This window comes from Bos indicus x Bos taurus, chromosome 9 (assembly GCF_003369695.1).
Source record: "Bos indicus x Bos taurus breed Angus x Brahman F1 hybrid chromosome 9, Bos_hybrid_MaternalHap_v2.0, whole genome shotgun sequence".
In the NCBI taxonomy this organism is placed as follows: Eukaryota; Metazoa; Chordata; class Mammalia; order Artiodactyla; family Bovidae; genus Bos; species Bos indicus x Bos taurus.
Genome location: NC_040084.1, coordinates 44719584 through 44737760, shown reverse-complemented (window position 1 = coordinate 44737760; position 18177 = coordinate 44719584). Strand labels below are relative to the sequence as shown.

At 38.5% G+C, this 18177-nt stretch overlaps 1 protein-coding gene across 1 annotated transcript in view; it reads right to left on the bottom strand.

The window, feature by feature from the left end:
* PREP (prolyl endopeptidase) overlaps positions 1-18177 on the bottom strand; it is a 132511-nt gene that overhangs the window by 70197 nt on the left and 44137 nt on the right. The window contains exon 7 of the mRNA XM_027551311.1: positions 10951-11056. Coding sequence (XP_027407112.1) covers positions 10951-11056 — 106 coding nt within the window. The remainder of the gene's footprint in view (positions 1-10950; positions 11057-18177) is intronic.

Below are 18177 nucleotides of genomic sequence, written 5' to 3'. Positions count from 1 at the left end.
GTCAGACTTAGGAATGTGGCTGGATTTATACAAATCCAACTATAATATGAAAAGCTGTTCAAAGTACAGGCTAACAGGGCAGCATGTTTAAAACAAGGGCTCATAAAATCTTTGGCTCTCTGGGAACCGATGCTCCTCAGGCTTTGGCCACAAGATAATTCAAGAGAAATGGTATTCCAGTTGAACAATGGGACTCATTCCATTTTGTTATTCACAAGTTAAAACACTACTGATTTAATTTTTTTAAAAAATGGAGTTACTTAAAAAAAAAAAAAAGAGAGATGTGGCTAAACTCTCAAACCATCTCACTTTTGCCCACCTCTTCTGAGGTATTTTTGTGTGTAAGTGGTTCTTCCTTTTGAAGTCAACAGAATTCGATTCCCAAACTTCTCTACACTGAAGTTGAAATTACTTTTTATAAATCTGTTTCTTGGTGGGGGAAAGATGAGTTTACTGAGTGAAGGTGAGCTTAAAATATCTAAAACTTTCTCTAGAGCAATTCATTACTTGTATTGCTTTCTTTGAAAATCAATGTTATTAAGTATATTCCACAGAAAATGTTTTATAAGCTCTCTCATAACAGGAGCTAAAAAGTGCACTTACACTGACAGAACACGGTGGCCTTGGCCTCTGACAACGGTTAACAAATGCACAGCAGACACGGGTCACGCTCCAGGACTGAGGGGAGCAGAAGGCCGCTGTTCTCTCTGGCCTGATGCCTTCATTCTGTCACACCTGCCACACGGTGATGGCTAAAACATGGGCATGGAATCCAACTGACCTGGGTGTGAATCTTTCAACGGCATCAGAAAAGCTAACTGGCCTCACCCTTCTCAGTTTCCTCCAGGTAACAACACAGGCTCCTTAGAGGTTGGTGAAAAGACAATGGGATATCTAGAACTTGGCACAGAGGAAATGCTAAGAAAATATTCACTACCACCCCAATGCTGGTTATCACCCCAGCATTTCTCAAGTGACAAAAATAAGCAGAATGTGGCTTCAGAACAGCACTATTTATTTGCTAAAAGTGAACTTATAAAAATCTAATTTCCATCTCTCAGGGCACAAGACCATTTTCCTAGGAAAACACCTTTATAATCACTAATTTAAAAATTGGTAAAATTATTAATTTTGTCACTGTTGCTGTTAACTCACTTCAGTTGTGTCCGACTCTGTGCGACCCCATAGACGGCAGCCCACCAGGCTCCGCCGTCCCTGGGATTCTCCAGGCAAGAACACTGGAGTGGGTTGCCATTTCCTTCTCCAATGCATGAAAGTGAAAAGTAAAAGTGAAGTCACTCAGTTGTGTCCGACCCTCAGCGACCCCATGGACTGCAGCCTTCCAGGCTCTTCCATCCATGGGATTTTGTTGCTAGTACTTCATATTTTACTTCAAAATTAATGGTTTTTTTTCTTACTTTTATATTGTCTTTTGATGTTCCAATTCTTTTGGGTTGCTGGCATTCCCACTCAGAAACACAAACTTATTTTCTGATAACTCCCTGTCTCTCACAGAAGCCCTCCTCCTTAGTCTGACTTTTTAATGCTCTGATGACTTTGCTCAACTTGAGACGACTCATCTGTTTCAAGTTCCTTGAATGTTTATTCCCCCCCACCGCACCTTTCCTCTCCACTTCCAAAAGACGGCCAGCCCCACCAGGCATGAACATGGGAGTCAAAATTGTCCCAGATACCCAGACACAACAGGTCACCTGCCCTGCATTGCAGAGACAGCTGAGTGAATAATTTAAGTGTCTGACAAACACTAAGCTTCCTTTTGTAGTACTATGTTAGCATGTAGTGTAGATTGATTTCTAATGCAGGTGAAAGCTAGTTTTCTTTCCTGACATGAAAGCATTAAAAGGAAGGCATGGTATGTGCTAAAAATTTTATCTAAAATGATCAAACTTTCTGCAAAAAAAGGTAAAAAGCTGAGAGACAGGTTAGTAAAAGTCTGGATGAAGCTTAAGATAAGCTTCTATTTCCTTACAAAAATCAGCATGTCAGCATCACTCATCTTTTCCTCCAATGCTGTTGCTCAGTTGCTCAGTCATGTCCGACTCTGCAAGCCTATGGACTGCAGCACCCTAAGCTTCCCCGTTCTTTGTTATCTCCCTGAGTTTGCTGAAAGTTGGTGATGCCATCTCATCCTCTGTTGCCCTCTTTTCCTCCTGCCCTCAATCTTCCCAGCATCAGGGTCTTTTCTAATAAGTTGGCTCTTTGTATCAGGTGGCCAAAGTATTGGAGCTTCAGCATCAGTCCTTCCAATGAGTATTCAGGGTTGATTTCCTTTAAGATTGACTGGTTTGATCTCCCTGTTGTCCAAGGAACTCTCAAGAGTCTTCTCCAGCACCACAATTTGAAAGCATCAATTTTTCAGTGCTCAGCCTTCTTTATGGTCCAATTCTCGCATATTAGGGTCTCATACATGACTACTGGAAAAACCATAGCTATGACTGTACAAACTTTTGTTGGCAAATGATGTCTCTGCTTTTTAATATGCTGTCTAGGTTTGTCATAGCTTTTCTTCAAAGGAGCGAGCATCTTTTAATTTCGTCCCCAAATGCTGTGTCATAAGCAAAGACCACTTCAGGTCCATTTTAAAGATGATGAAGCACAATGATGTTAAGTTACCAACAACAAAGATTTTAGACATTCAGAGTTCTTTGCATCTAACAATTACTTCTTATGGATCCTATTTAAAAACTTCTTATTGTATGTTTATTCAGAATAGGGCCAAATGGTGTTTTGCTGCTGATTATCCTATTAAATAGGGGAAAAAAGTAACTGACCTGCTACAGAAAAATGAAAGAACCCAAAAGAAAGGGGAACAAACAAAAGACAGACAGCAGACAGGAGAGGGGATTTAGAGTTTCCAAACCTCAGACAGGTCCTAACTTGGGCCTGGACATGTGTGCGTGGTGACAGCACCGGTGATAACCCTGACGCTGTGCACTGGCCGTCTCGTGGCCTCCGTCCAACTGGCGGGGAGCGCACATCCGGCAGGGACAGGCTGTCATCACTGCCGTCACCCGGCACAGCGCCCGGCACAAAGTGCAGCACAGATACATGTCTGCTTCGTGACTAAATATAACATTCACATTATCCTGTTTCAGACTGAGCCTTATATACATTTCTCGATAAGGTAAAGACAAGAGAAGTAACCAAATTTAAAAGAAGTTAGCAGTTTCTTTCACTTTCCCAATGAGAACATTTAGAAATACAATACACAAAGTTACACATGTATAAAAGCATGTTGAAAATCATCTTTTGTATCTTTAGGGTATAAATTTTCATGAAAATATCTTAAAAGTTCACATACTGGCAAGAAAAAGGAAAACTCTGAGGTCTGACATTTAATTGTAATGCAGAAAATATGTGAACATTTACTCTAAATTTAGTCAATATGAAACAACTTTATGTATCCATAATATTTATAGCAAATTTAGGAAACAAAGTATATACATGCATAAATAAGTGTGTGTATATATATATATATTTCAAAAGAAACAGTAGTCTTGATTTAGAAAGGTACAGAAATAGAAGAAAATCCAGACACAAATCATACTCCTGCAAGGTTCCAGATGATTAATTTCAGCTACTCCACAGGCATGAATCACACTAAGAACTGCAGGGGTCAAGACTCGGCTGCCTTTCCCACTGCAGAACTAATAAAATGTCATGCTGCCTGGTGTCCTAAGTGATACCTTCGCACCTCTATACTTTCAATTATAAACAAGAGAAGCAGAAACCTTCCGCTCACATAATATACAGGACAGGAGAGAAACGGTCTATACTTTCTTTCATCGTTCTCAGGATTTAATAGAAAACAAAAAAATTAATTCAAAAAAGTTAAACAGCCCAGAAGGGTAAAGATTACTCACAAGTAAATGAACAAGGTGGCTTCTCAAGCAGGGCCATCTGAGCACAGGATCTCTAAAGGGGCAAGTGAAGTTATCGGAGACAAGCTGGTACCCATCTACTATGAGTCTGTGTTAAAGAAAAGTTATCCGACACTTGTTAAGATGGTAATGAAGACTACTCAAGACTACTGCAATAAGGGAGAGAGATCACACAGAACTCAAATACAGAAAAGATAGCTGGAGGTTTATAGCCAAAGTGCAGAATGAGAGGGTTGGTAGATCAAAAATTACTAAGAGAAGACATCAGGGTAGGGGGATTTTTGGTGAAAGCAGGTTAAGCACATGAGGGATAGCTGGGGGAAGGGGAATTGGATCCATACCAAGGGTACAGGACTGTCTTTAAACTGACCTAGCAGGATTCTCACTACAACTGGGGCTCTGTGGACCCAGAAAGTTGAGCGGGGGGACAAGGAACTAAGACTGAAGCCTAACCGAGAAGAGGCTCAGAGGAGCCTGACTCAAGTCTGGTCAAGGAGAGAATCTCTATTGTTGTCAGGCACTGTTCTAGGTGCTAGGGACCCTATGGCAATGAGACAGACAAGGTCCTTAACCTTGTGCAGCTCAAAAGGAATCACACACACAAGGTTTTTGTATGAAGAGAAAAAAGAAACCAGAACAGGGGAAGGGGCAGAAGGGCCAGAAGCAGGAAAGGTATCACAAAAGCAACAGGAAGCATGTTAACTTCTAGGGCAGAAGTGCCTCTTTCCCCAGAGAAAGCAGACAGTGACTCGGGACACGTCTCCAGCAGCCAGAGCAGAAGACGGTGCAATATTCCTTGGAGGGGGCCTGCTTAGCTATTTTGAACACTTGGAAAATTATAGAGGCTTCTAAGGCCCAGACAAGAGGCCAAGTGCAGTTTCCATCCAGTGATGAGCGAAGTGTTCAGAAAAGTAAGGACAGGAGCAGCTACAGCATGAACTGCAGTTCCTGTGAGCAGCCACGGCCCACAGTTTGCAAGAAATGTGGTCATGTTACTACTAAGTAAAAATACTGCAAACGTAAGAGAGGCAAGGGTAAAAGAAAAGATCCTGCTCACAGAGTAGCTCAGAGCAAGGTCAGCTAGTCCTTGAACGGAAAATCAAACTGGCATAAATGTAAATCACTCAGAGAGCATACTTTTAACTCTCAAGAGTTTAAGATTTTTTCCATTCTATATTTATGTAGTATGTGTTATCCTCTTCTGTGGTATTAAGCAGCCACTGGCCATTTTTTGGTGCTTCTCATTTCAAAATGCACACAGGCGGAAGGTTTTCTTGGAAAACAAAAATGACAGAAATGTTACAAAAGAGCTTCCTCAGTGAAATCATTTAGTTCTCCAGACAGGATATTTAGTGATGCCCTAATAAATAAAGAATTAATGTATAGGGCAATGCTGGTAAATCTCCCTGCCGTTAAGGTAAACATGATTAAAATGGTAACAGAATGGCCTGAGGTTATCACAAGGGGTATCAATTTATGCAGTATAATGTTGATGATTTCATAACACTGGATTTAGTTTTCAGTCACCAGCTATTCAGTTTAACTCACCTACTATTTCAGTTAACTAGCACATTTAGCATTTAACTTAAATATTATTATTTCCTTTAGTTTAAACAGGTCAACAAAAATGCGGGAGCAGTAAGGGAACGGCATGAAAAAGATTCTGGGTGGCAGTCACGGTCCCCAACTGGGTATATGCTCTCTGGAATTTTCAGTTATCAACCTGAAAAATTAAACGTGCCCCCACGAGAGGCACACCTCTTCAAGTTTTCTTCCATATAAGGACTCTGCTGATTATGAATCGAGTTTTACATAAAATAATACCAAGATCTGTGTTTAGAGCAGCTTTGAGACTAAAGATACATTATTTTTAGGGCATCTTTAATATATTTAATCTACTTCCTAAAACCATGGTGTGATGACTCCAAATATTCCCCTTTCAGTCAAAAAACAAACGGATAAAGAAAGAAGGCATACGTGAGAATCCACTCTATGCCAGGAACCCTGCTAAGCCCTTTTCTGTGCATTTTCATTACTCTTCACCATTGCTAAGTAGGTATCACTTACCTATTGCTAAGCAGGTATTACGAAGTAGGTACCACTGCCTCATTTGTATTTGTGCAAATATGAAGACAGAAGGGATGACTTTTCCAGGGTCACCAATTATTTAGTGGTACAGTTGAGATTTTAAAGGCTTACTGTCTCAATATACCCAACTGTAATGAAGAGGAACTATTTTAAAAATTTTAATAATCACAATATCAATCTTCTATGTCTCTCCTGTTATAAACCAAATACACTCAGTGTCTTCAACATTTAAACTCACCCACGGTACTTGTTTTTTCTAACCAGTCATAATCATGTAATAGTGCGTGTGTGCTCAGTCGCCCAGATGTGTCTGACTGCTTGCAATCCCATGGACTGTAGCCTGCCAGGCTCCTCTATCCGTGGGATTTTCCCAGGCAAGAATACCGCATTGGGTAGACTCCTACTCCGGGGGATCTTCCAGATCCAGGAATCGAACCTGTGCCTTGTGCAATGGCAGGTGGATTCTTTACCACTGAGCCACGTAGGAAGCCCCAATCATATAATTAACTCATAATGAATCAGCAGTCAATTAAAAAAAAAACACATACACACACTACCACCACCCCCGCCCCCAGCCACACACACACACACACACACACACACACACAAAGATCTTTTAATCCTGACCTACACAATTAATTGACTTTTGAACGCAAGAGTGGGAACTGATTTCATTTTCTTAGTACTGGTCAATCACTGCAACTGTTGAGAGCTTTCAGAATCCTAGGACTGCCATTCAAAAGAACTCCTCTGAGGCTTATGATATTCATAGGTTTAATGCTAGTCAAGAGAAAAAAAAAAAAAAAGATAGGCCCAGAACTATACCCAGAATTTAGCAGCTATCACTGGAGAACACTCTACAAATTGCTCCCAATTTGTCTGTGTGCAACTCAACAGCTTAAAATCCATCTATCTTATTCATGTACATTGTGTTTTCTTGTTTACAGGATATTCTATACTTTTGAATCAATGAATTCCACACACTGGTCAGTTTAGTATTCTCATTTTTAAAAACAGTATGAGGTTATTGTAAGACTTGTTTGCTCTGTTCTTTTCCATGTGGTTTTCCATGAGCTCACTGGGAAGGTCTTTTTGATACATCCACTTGTCTAAACTGATGTACTGAATTAACCGATCAAACACTAATCTAGGTGTTACTGTGAAGGTATTTTATAGATATGATTAAAGACCATAATCAGTTGACTTTAAGTAAAGGAGATTATCCTAGACAGTCTGGGTAGGCCTGAGCCTTCCAGCAGAGTTGAGGCTTCCCTGAACAAGAAGAAATTCCACTTGTGGACAGCAGCTTCAACCTATGCCTGACCGTTTCAGCCTGTCCCTCCTGATGGCCTGCCCTACTGGTTTCAGACTTTCCTAGCTGGCCAGGCCTCTAATCTTGTAAGCCAATCCCTTGCAATAAATCTCTTAATATATATCTCCTACTGGTTCTGCTTCTCTTGTTAAACCTTGACAGACACATTCACTAACCATTGATATTTCACAAATATAAAACACCTAGCAATAACTTTAGTAAGATATATGTAGTTTCCTATATAACTCAGAGGTACAGTCCCAAATAAATGTGAAGATTTACACGTAGTCCTAGTCAAACATATAGCTGGGTTTTGTTCAGATCAAGGCAAAATAATCTTAAAGTTCCTCTAGAAGAATTTTTTTTTAAAAAGAGAGAGAACAATTTGGAAAACAATAATTGCTAAATTTACTGAGTGATTATTCTGTGCTGGGTTTTTCACCTAAGCTACACAAAAATCACCTAGAAAACAAAGACAATGGTCTCATAAGTCAAGGAAAGATTACGTCAGGAAGGGAAGCCAGGACCTGGCATATTCTCTAAGTATCTTCCAACTTGAACATAGCCTTCAGGATTTTTTTAAATGCCTCCCTCTTTCATTCCTCATGTTCATTCATGGCTGCAAGGACTAGAATCTTATTTATGAGGGCCCAGGGCACCTCTCGGACACGACTGAAGTGACATAGCAGCAACAGCAGCAGCAGCAGTGCACCTCTACGCCGCCTTCCTCCTGGAATCCCAATCTCTGCGTATCATATCCTCCTTGTTAATTTCTCATAAATGCTAAAAACATGGGGCAGAGAGAGGTAGTGGGGGAAAAAAGGTAAGGACCCTAAGCGGTCAGGAAGAAAACAGAGGCACTGGCATTTGCTAAGTCTCACTCAAAGTAGTACTGTTTATTATGAAAGTGGACACAGAAATAGTTCAGAGTGTTAAAGTGTCGATGAAATTTTTTCTCTGCATTTGGAGTCAATTAAGCAATGTGTGTATCTTTTAATAACAGGCCTACTAATAATTTAAAGATATAATGGAGTAATAAATAGAAAATGAAAGCAGTGCTCTCTGGAGGAAGACACTGTAACTGAAATTTTTGATAAACTGGAGAAAGGCAAAGTCCCTTCCACCATCCTAGGCCCAAGCAGGAAAGTGGGCAGGACTACAGCACAGTAATATCTGTCATCTTGTATAAGATTCGACTTTCCATGCTCAGCTCTGTGCAGAGCTAGACTTGCAACTCAGGTGAGTGATTCTTGAGTGGTGTTGTGCATCTTTCAGAGAATGTGAAAACCAAGGTGGATGTAGTATTCATGAGATCAAAATGGATATATCTTTTTGTTTTGCAGATCTTGTTCAAAGAAGTTTAAAAATGATGCAGTACCCAATTAATAATATAAAATGGTATATATTTTCTGATCATAACATAGATAAAATACTAATAATGAGGGAATCTAATCAACAATTAGACATGAAACAATATTGTATATTTTAAAAATTTGTGTCAACTATCTCTGAAATATGGTGCTTCCTATGTGGCACTAGTGATAAAGAGTCCATCTGCCAATACAGGAGACGCAAGAGAAGTGGATTCAATCTCTAGGTTAGGAAGATCCCCTCGAGTAGGAAATGGCAACCCATTCCAGTATTTTTGCCTGAAGATTCCCACTGACAGAAGGCCTTGGTGGGCTATAGACCATAAGGTCACAAAGAGTCGTAAACAACTGAGAGACTGAACATACACATCTCTAAAATGTATTTATTTCATATTAACCAGAATATGGGGTAATTGTGCCATTATCTGGGTGCTAAGGGCTTCCCCACTGCCTCAGTGGTAAAAAATCTGCCTGTAACACAGGAAGACACAGATTCGATTTTGGGGTGGGGAAGATCCCCTGGAGGAGGGTATAGCAACCCACTCCAGTATTCTTCCCTGGAGAATATCATGGACAGAGGAGCCTGGCAGGCTATAGTCCATGGGGTCCCAAAGAGTCGGACAGGACTGACACATCTAAGCATGAGCTCGAGCACCAGGTGCTAATATCCCTGATAGTTTTGGGGTCTGGGAATTCCCAGCACAGTAAATAATGCTGTTGAAAAGCTTTAATGCTTGATGATGGTGCTGATATGATATAAATGTTGGAGGAAAACAACATTTAAAATAAGCCATCTTGGCTAACAAACACATGAAAAGATGCTCAACATCACTCATTATCAGAGAAATGCAAATCAAAACCACTATGAGGTACCATTTCACACCAGTCAGAATGGCTGCTATCCAAAAGTCTACAAGCAATAAATGCTGGAGAGGGTGTGGAGAAAAGGGAACCCTCTTCCACTGTTGGTGGGAATGCAAACTAGTACAGCCACTATGGAAAACAGTGTAGAGATTCCTTAAAAAACTGGAAATACAACTGCCTTATGACCCAGCAATCCCACTGCAGGCCATACACACCGAGGAAACCAGAATTGAAAGAGACACGTGTACCCCAATGTTCACTGCAGCACTGTTTATAATAGCCAGGACATGGAAGCAACCTAGATGTCCATCAGCAGATGAATGGATAAGAAAGCTGTGGTACATATACACAATGGAGTATTACTCAACCATTAAGAAGAATACATCTGAATCAGTTCTAATGAAGTGGATGAAACTGGAGCCTATTATACAGAGTGAAGTAAGCCAGAAAGAAAAACACCAATACAGTATACTAACGCATATATATGGAATTTAGAAAGATGGTAATAATAACCCTGTATGCAAGAGAGCAAAAGAGACACTGATGTATAGAACAGTCTTTTGGACTCTGTGGGAGAGGGAGAAGGTGGGATGATTTGGGAGAATGGCATTGAAACATGTATAATATCATATATGAAACGAATCGCCAGTCCAGGTTCGATGCATGATACAGGATGCTTGGGGCTGGTGCACTGGGATGACCCAGAGGGATGGTATGGGGAAGAAGGTGGGAGGTGGGTTCGGGATGGGGAACATGTGTACACCCGTGGTGGATTCATATTGATGTATGGCAAAACCAATACAATATTGTAAAGTAATTAGCCTCCAATTAAAATAAATAAATTTATATTAAAAAATAAATAAAATATAATGGGGAGCAATTTTATAAAATAAAAAAATAAATTAAATAAGCCATCTCCAGAATTCGTGACTGGCTGGTCCTATCTTGATACCTACAGTTTTAGGCAGCAAGTTAAGCTAATACTGCACATGTGTCCAGCACTGAGAAGCTGTCTTATGATCACATATTAGCCTGATAAATTGTCACTGGTGTTCGATCTCTTTCCCGTGACAGTCTGCACCATCACGTCTAGGCAGTAATAATACTTTACAGATCAAAGGGGCAGCTTCTCCTGAACAATCTTCATCTGCAATACAGACAGGATACTTTCACATGGAGAAACATACAAAAAATATGGTTAGCCTTGATCTACAGAAAAAATGCTAAAGCCAACAAGAGCTTCATTCAAATTTTTTTTCATTTTAAGAAATAACATCAAAAGAAAAGATCATAAGACCTGAGATGACGTGATTAAATGGAAGAAGGTTTCCTGGGAAATCAATTAGAAGACCAACATAATTGCTTTTTAATGGGGCTCTCTGGAATAATCATCTGTGTTTGAAAGACAGCTTACCAGTGATGCCATTGGGCTCCTGATGGAGGTCACAGTACCAGAGTCGGTTTACAGGGTCACATCCCTCCCTTATCGACAATAAGACGTAGCGACCATCATCAGATAACTACAAAGGAAACAACAACAGCACAGGGAACTTAGTAGAATATATTTTTTGTGAGGACACTGTTACACATTAAGTTAAAAAAAAAATTCACTGGTGTATCTTTACAGCAAACCTATGACTGGATAAGAAAGAAAAAAAGATAACATCAATTTTAACTTATCTTGCAATTAATCACTTTAACAAAACATAGTGAAATATTTAAGTTGAAAATATCAGTATATATAACTGAATGTCATGATTCAAAATGACTTTTACTTAGCACCTATTCTTTATAGTCAATAATACTGTAATAATTTTGTATGGTGACAGATGGTTATGGGACTTGCCATGGTGATCATTTATTGTAATATATTTGATTGTTGGATCACTATGTCGTACACCTAAAACTAATGTAATATTCTATGCCAACTGTGCTTTTTTAAAAGTTTAAAAAAATAAAGTCTATCCTTTAACTGAAAAATACATGCAATCTGTCATTCTCAATATTAATATCCTAAATTTGAATTTTTGTCATGGGTTATACGTTTTAAAAGCTGTACTAAATACGTAAGAATTAGCAAAATGGGTGTGAATACACAAAAGTTCATTTGTGGTTCATAATGTTCACGTTAACAAGTTTCTATTGAACAAATGAACAACTTTTTACACGGATCTTTAGTCCCCTCTACACAAGGCAGAAGAAATAAAAGGCTGTGCTTCAGCAGCTATCTTTTAGAATACTAAACAGAAGAATCTTCGTAGCAAAAAGAATCTTGATAAATACTAATGCAACAAATAACACTGTTTTGAGTTGTCAAAATTGATATAAGTAGTATCAGACTATATATATCCTTTTGCAACTAATTTTTTCATTCAATATTTAAAAAATTAATCTATGTTGATACATGTATATTTGCTTCACCGGTTATAACTGAGGTAAAATATTCCACTCTAGGAAAACACTATAATTGATTGATCTTCCTACCACATGCGCATTTGGATTATTTGCATTTTCTTCATTTGTGGTTTTCGTCCTTCTTACAAGCAACACTTGTGCCTTCATTACATGTTTCCTGGGGTACATAACTGCAAGTAAAACTGCTCAGCGATACAATATGCACATACTCTACTTCACCAGATGTTGCCAAATTATCTTCCTAAGTGGTTTTACTGACTTACACTCACATTTCAGTTATTTTCCACATCCTATTCTGAAGGTGAATTATATGTGCCATCTTCGCTAGGCCATGGTACCTAGATATTTGATCAAACATTATTCTAGATGTTTCTGTGAAAGTGCTTTTCTGAATGAGATTGACATTTAAACTGGTGAACTCTGAGTACAGCTGATTACCCTCCATAATATGATGTGCCTCAACCAATCAGTCAAAGGCCTTAGCAGAAAAGCCCGACCTCCCCCAGCCAGCAGGAATTCTGCCAACAGGTGGCCTCTAGATTCTGAACTGAAACTTTCCTGGGTTTCCAGCCTGCCAGCCTACCCTGTAGATTTTGGAAGTGTCAAGCCTCCATAATCATGTTAGCCAATTCCTTAAAAAAATTTCTCTGTCTCTGCATATATATTGTGTGCTCACTTGTGTCCAACTCTTTGCAAGCCTATGGGCTTCAGCCCGCCAGGCTCCTCTGTCCATGGGTTTTTCCCAGCAAGAATACTGCAGAGAGTTGCCATGCTCTTCTCCAGGGGATCTTCCTGACCCAGGGACTGAACCCGTATCTCCTGAGTTGCAGGCAGATTCTTTACCACTAAGCCACTGGTGAAGCCCCTATATATATATATAATATACAAACCAACAGGATATTTGTATATCTTATATATATATAAAATATATTATAATATATATAATTATATTGTATGTTAATATATGTTATATGTTATATATATGTAATTATATATATTATATATATAAGATATATCAAATATCTTGGTTCTGTTTCTCTGGAGAACTCTAACTAATGCACTTACCAACAACAGCTATCCTTTCATTTATTCATAAAATAAATATTTGCTAAGCAACTATTATGCACAAGACATTTTCCTAAGTGCTAAAGATAAATTGGGGCTTCCCAGGTGGCGAACTGGTAAAGAAGCTGCTTGCCAATGCAGAAGACATAGGAGATGCGGGTTCGATCTCTGGGTTGGGAAGAGCCCCTGGAGAAGAGTGTAACTACCCACTCCAGAACTCTTTCTTGGGAAATCCCAAGGACAGGAGCAGCCTAGAGGGCTATAGTTCATGGGGTCGCAAAAGAGTTGGACATGCTTAGCCACTAAACAACAACAACAATGCAATGTATTATAAAATGGTAAATGTCATACAGAACATATAACAGGCCTGGGTAAGGGAGGCAGGTGTGTGGGGAGGGACTGTGGTTTTAAATATGGCAGTCAAGGTAGACTTCATAAGAAGATGTCTTTCCACTGTCTTCTGACTGTCACTGTTTCAGATGAAGTCACTCCTTATATTTTTCTCCCTATGTATAATATGTTTTCGTATCTGGCTGCTTTTAAGATTTCCTTACTGTCTTTGGTTTTCTGCAAATTGGTAATAATTTACTTTAACTGGAGTCACTACTTCATATTTGTGGAGCTTCTTGAATATTTGGATTTGTCTATTTTATCAAATTCATAACATTTTTGGCTGCTTTTTCCTCATATAATTTTTGTATCCCCTCACCCCTACCCTAAGACTTCAAATACATCATGTTAGGTCACTTAGTGTAGTTCTACAGTTGAATGAGACTGCGTTTGTTTTTGTTTCAATTTTTTTTTCCCCTCTCCATGGCTTAGCTTCAACATGCTGTCTTCAAATTCACTGATATTTTCTTTTATAGTATCTAATCTATTATTAAGCCCATGTAGAGAATTTTTTGATTCAGATTATTTTCACTTTTAGAAAAATACTTGGTTATTTTCATATTTTCTGTTTCTTTGTTATTTACATTAACATTTGCTAAAATCCTTTTAAATTTATTTTCATAATTGCTTTTGAAAAGTCCGTATCTGTTAATTCTACTACTGTCATTTCTAGATCTGTTTTATTAACTAACTTCTCTCCTGGTAAGTCACATTTTCTTGCTTCTTTACACATCTAGTAATTTTTTAAAGTTGGATTTTGAACATTCTGAATGCCATCTGGATTTTTTTGGGGGGGGGGAGTCCTTCTTTAAAAAGTTTTGAGGCTGTTCATTTTAATAGATCAGCTTAATCCATTCAAGGCTTATTTTCAAGCTTTGTTGGGGCAGGTCTCCAGTCATACTGCAAAAGCATGAATGGCCATTCTGGGGTTTTTGCTGAATACCCTGGTTGTTCATGAGTCCTTTCCACTTTAACTGGTTAGAATGTGAAAATCTCCCACTTGTTAAATCTCTAGTAGTTAGTTGTCAGCTTACAAGTTCCTGGTGGTTGTTCACAGCTTGAATCGTGGAGCCTCCGTCTATGCATGTATGGCTTAATAGTCAGTCTAAGATTCAAGGGGACACCAAGAAGATCCCCAGGACTCTTAATGGGTGGTTCCCCCGCTTTGGTTTTGTGCCTGCAAGTTCCAGTGGCCTCACTCTTCCTGAATGCGGATCTTTGGACCCCTAGTCCAGTGAGGCTGCAGTATCCTGGGGGTTCTTCTTCCTTGTGCCAGAATCAGAAGATTCCTCCAGGCAGAAACCTGGGGCTATTGTAGGAGAACATCTCTCTCACAGATTACAGTCCTATGATACCTGTAGATCAACAGCTCCAAAAGATGTTTTTTCCATTTTGTATAATTTTCTACCTGTTTATGGTAGCAGGGCTAGCCCAATACCAGTTACACTTATGGCCAGAAGCAAACTTGTCATTATGTTTTTATTTAACTCATTTTTAATTCTTTATTGGATACATTTTTAGGGTATATTATCGTATGTTTAAAATACACAGATATAAAAATTAAGAATGCGTAATTGAGAACTAATTAAAAAGAAAATATTTATGATTCATAAAAAAACCTAATAATGACATAGTTTTTATCTTATTACACAGTAGGATAATTTAGGGTTTTACTTATTAGGAGTATCAAGCTTTTAGACTTGGAGGAATTAGATTCCTGCTCTCTGGAAATGTCCATCCACTTTCTATCAGCAGGTTTGTAAACCAAGTGTATGTCAATTAGGTCTCTTCTGCATTTATAAATTAATCAAAATAGCTATGTGTGTCTAAAACATCCAGCATTTTTAAGCACACTGTATGTTAAACATCTTTTTCTCAGGAAAAAAAAAAAACTATTTTAAAGCACAGAGGTAATCAGTACTTGTAAAACAGAAGTGGGATTCCAAGTAAGTATAGTTTGATCAAAGATTCTAGAAAACTGTTTAATGTGGCTGTTCTTTCTTTGTGACATTCTGTCTAAGTTCTGAAGTAGTCTCCTTTCCAAGAAACTGAATCACATTTTCTTGTATGAGTTTTGGTCACAAGCTACACAAGAGGCCAAATGATTCAGGTACACTCTCTCCATCTCTGTCTAGGCTTCTTATAGTATTTTCAACGATCGTCAAATGGTTTTGGAAAAACTACGTATACGTTTATGATTTCCATGAATTCTTTTCTCCATCCTCCATCCAAATTACTTGTCATTACGTTTTAAGTGGGTTTCTTGAAAATGAATATCTGAGTTGACTGAGTTGAAAACTCAATCTAAGAACCTGTATTTTGTCTTTCTAATTGTTATTGCTTCTACATCTTACTTTTAACATTCTAGTTAACTTGCTTTTCCCTTATTTCCTTTTTATACTGTACTAATATAAACTTTTAATTAAGATAAACTTCTTCATAAACTTCCTCTTCATTGACTGCTCTGTGAGTTAAATACTCTTGTTTCTAGTCTTTTATACATTTTCCTTAAGTTTTTCATATACATAGCCAATAAACCAGTGTCCAGAAATTCAGTTTCACCTTATTTTTAAACTGTCCTATATTATTAAGAATATCATTAGCAACATCACAATTGTCACTTTATTAAACGTAACAGAAAGCAGTCTCATTAATAATACTTCATACTTTTGTTCTTTTGTCCTTTAAACAAAGACAGACTCTTATAGCTTAGTGCTTAGAGTCATGCTACATCAATCATAAATGATGGCTAATTCAGCGGCAGTGATTCAGCCAACAGAATGACAGGGCAGTAAAACTCACTGCAAGAACCACACCAAACCTTCGATGACAGCTGTCTCAAGCACATCTAATGAGTTTTTCTCGGTATTTCTGGCTGCACTAAATGGCTGCAGCAGTTTATATTTAATCTAAGGCAGGAAGTTCCAAGGGAATTGCTGTTGGGATGCCAATTAAGTCAGTCTCTCTTCCTTACAACTCAGATATTTCATAGCCACTAAACAAATATGCTCAACTGCAAACAACTCTGAATTTTCAAATGCTCATGCATTTGTAAGTCACTGTTGCCCCCAAAATATGTACATTAGGAAATACCTTCTTACACCAAAATGTAATCAGTAACAATGCATATTCAACCACCGCCTCACATTCAGACTATTTCAAGACAGTTTAAAAAACTGAATTTTGGGAATCACTAGAAGGGGAAGACAAAAATACTGTTGATTGTGGAGGAGACCTCGAATCTCGAGAGCAGAAAGCGAATTTGCTGAAATCCAGATAAAAGGAAAACAGAAAAGCAGACGAGCCAAGGGTCCCATCAGGCCTTCATGAACAGTATAAACTCCAGTTCACAGAACACTGTTTTCCTTTAAACAATATGACATCAGAAGAAAAACCGTGGTCTCTGGAATCACTTAATCTCATTCAAAACCACTGACTTTTTCCAACAGGGGTGCAACAATGCTAGCCTGACCGATTATGAAATACGTAATTCTTAAGTCACAGCTTCCTTTCACTTTATGTCCATATAATGTTAAGCAAATTTTCCTTAAGTCAAAATGATTTTGTTTCATGAAAATCTGCCTCTTATATAAATAAATTTTAACAAAAACAAAATTCTAAGAAATGTAAATAAAATATTTACATTTGTTGATACTAAGTCCACTGATTATATTTCAAACAACACTAACAGGATGAAAGCTAAAACTCTTTACCATTCTTACTACTGACAATTCTTTTTTAAAAAAGTGTATTTCCCTTTAGACACAAGTTACCTTGACAACCTAACTGTATGAGGTCATATGCTGAATTTGGTTAAATATCTTTCAGATCCGATCAGATCAGTCGCTTAGTCATGTCCGACTCTTTGCGACCCCATGAATCCCAGCACACCAGGCCTCTTTAGAAAATGCTAATTAAGAAAGACAGGAATAATATCTTTGATATTATTAATATCTAATAATATTTGTTGATAAAAGTATCTGGAAAAAGAAAAATTCAAATGTATAAAGAATGTGGTATTCACAGAAAGTGTGTTGGTCATTCAATTATGTCCAACCCTTTGTGATCCCATGAACTGCAGCCCACCAGGCTCCTCCGTCCATGGAATTCTCCAGGCAAGAATAACTGGAGTGTGTTGCCATTTCCTTCTCCAGGGGATCCTCCCGACCTAGGGTTGAGCCTAGGTCTCCCACACTGCAGGCACATTCTTTACCATCTAAGCCACTAGGGAAGGTACAAAATATTTGGCAATCTGCTGGTACTTAGCTATTCATTATCCATAACCAGATGACCTTGAAAGATAAAAAAACAAAGCCAAAAGCCATCCTCCCTTGCTCTGGGGTAGATGAGGTTGAAGATAAAACTGTCATAAATGGTAGCTGGTTTTAACAGGAGAATCCGCTGCCAGGTAACTTTCCATCTCCTTTACCGAAGACACAATTTAACATGTGCCACCAACCACAGGCATCTACTATTTAGGGGAGTCAGAGCTGAGGCTGTTTATTCAAGCAACATTTACTGACAGTCTCCTGCAGCTGAGCCAGGCTCTAGAACACACAGATCAGAGCAGGACAGGGCTTTGAAATCGAGGGCTCAGGTGGGAAAGTCAGACACACACATTCACGCACAGATATAAAGTAATACTCTAAACATTAATACTGAGAAATCTCACAGGGAGGGGCGCTGGAAAGAAGAGTGAGATCGGAAAAGGTCTGGGGGAAGGAATGGTCTCTAACTAGTTCTTTAAAGAAAAGCAGAATTCCTCTAAAAA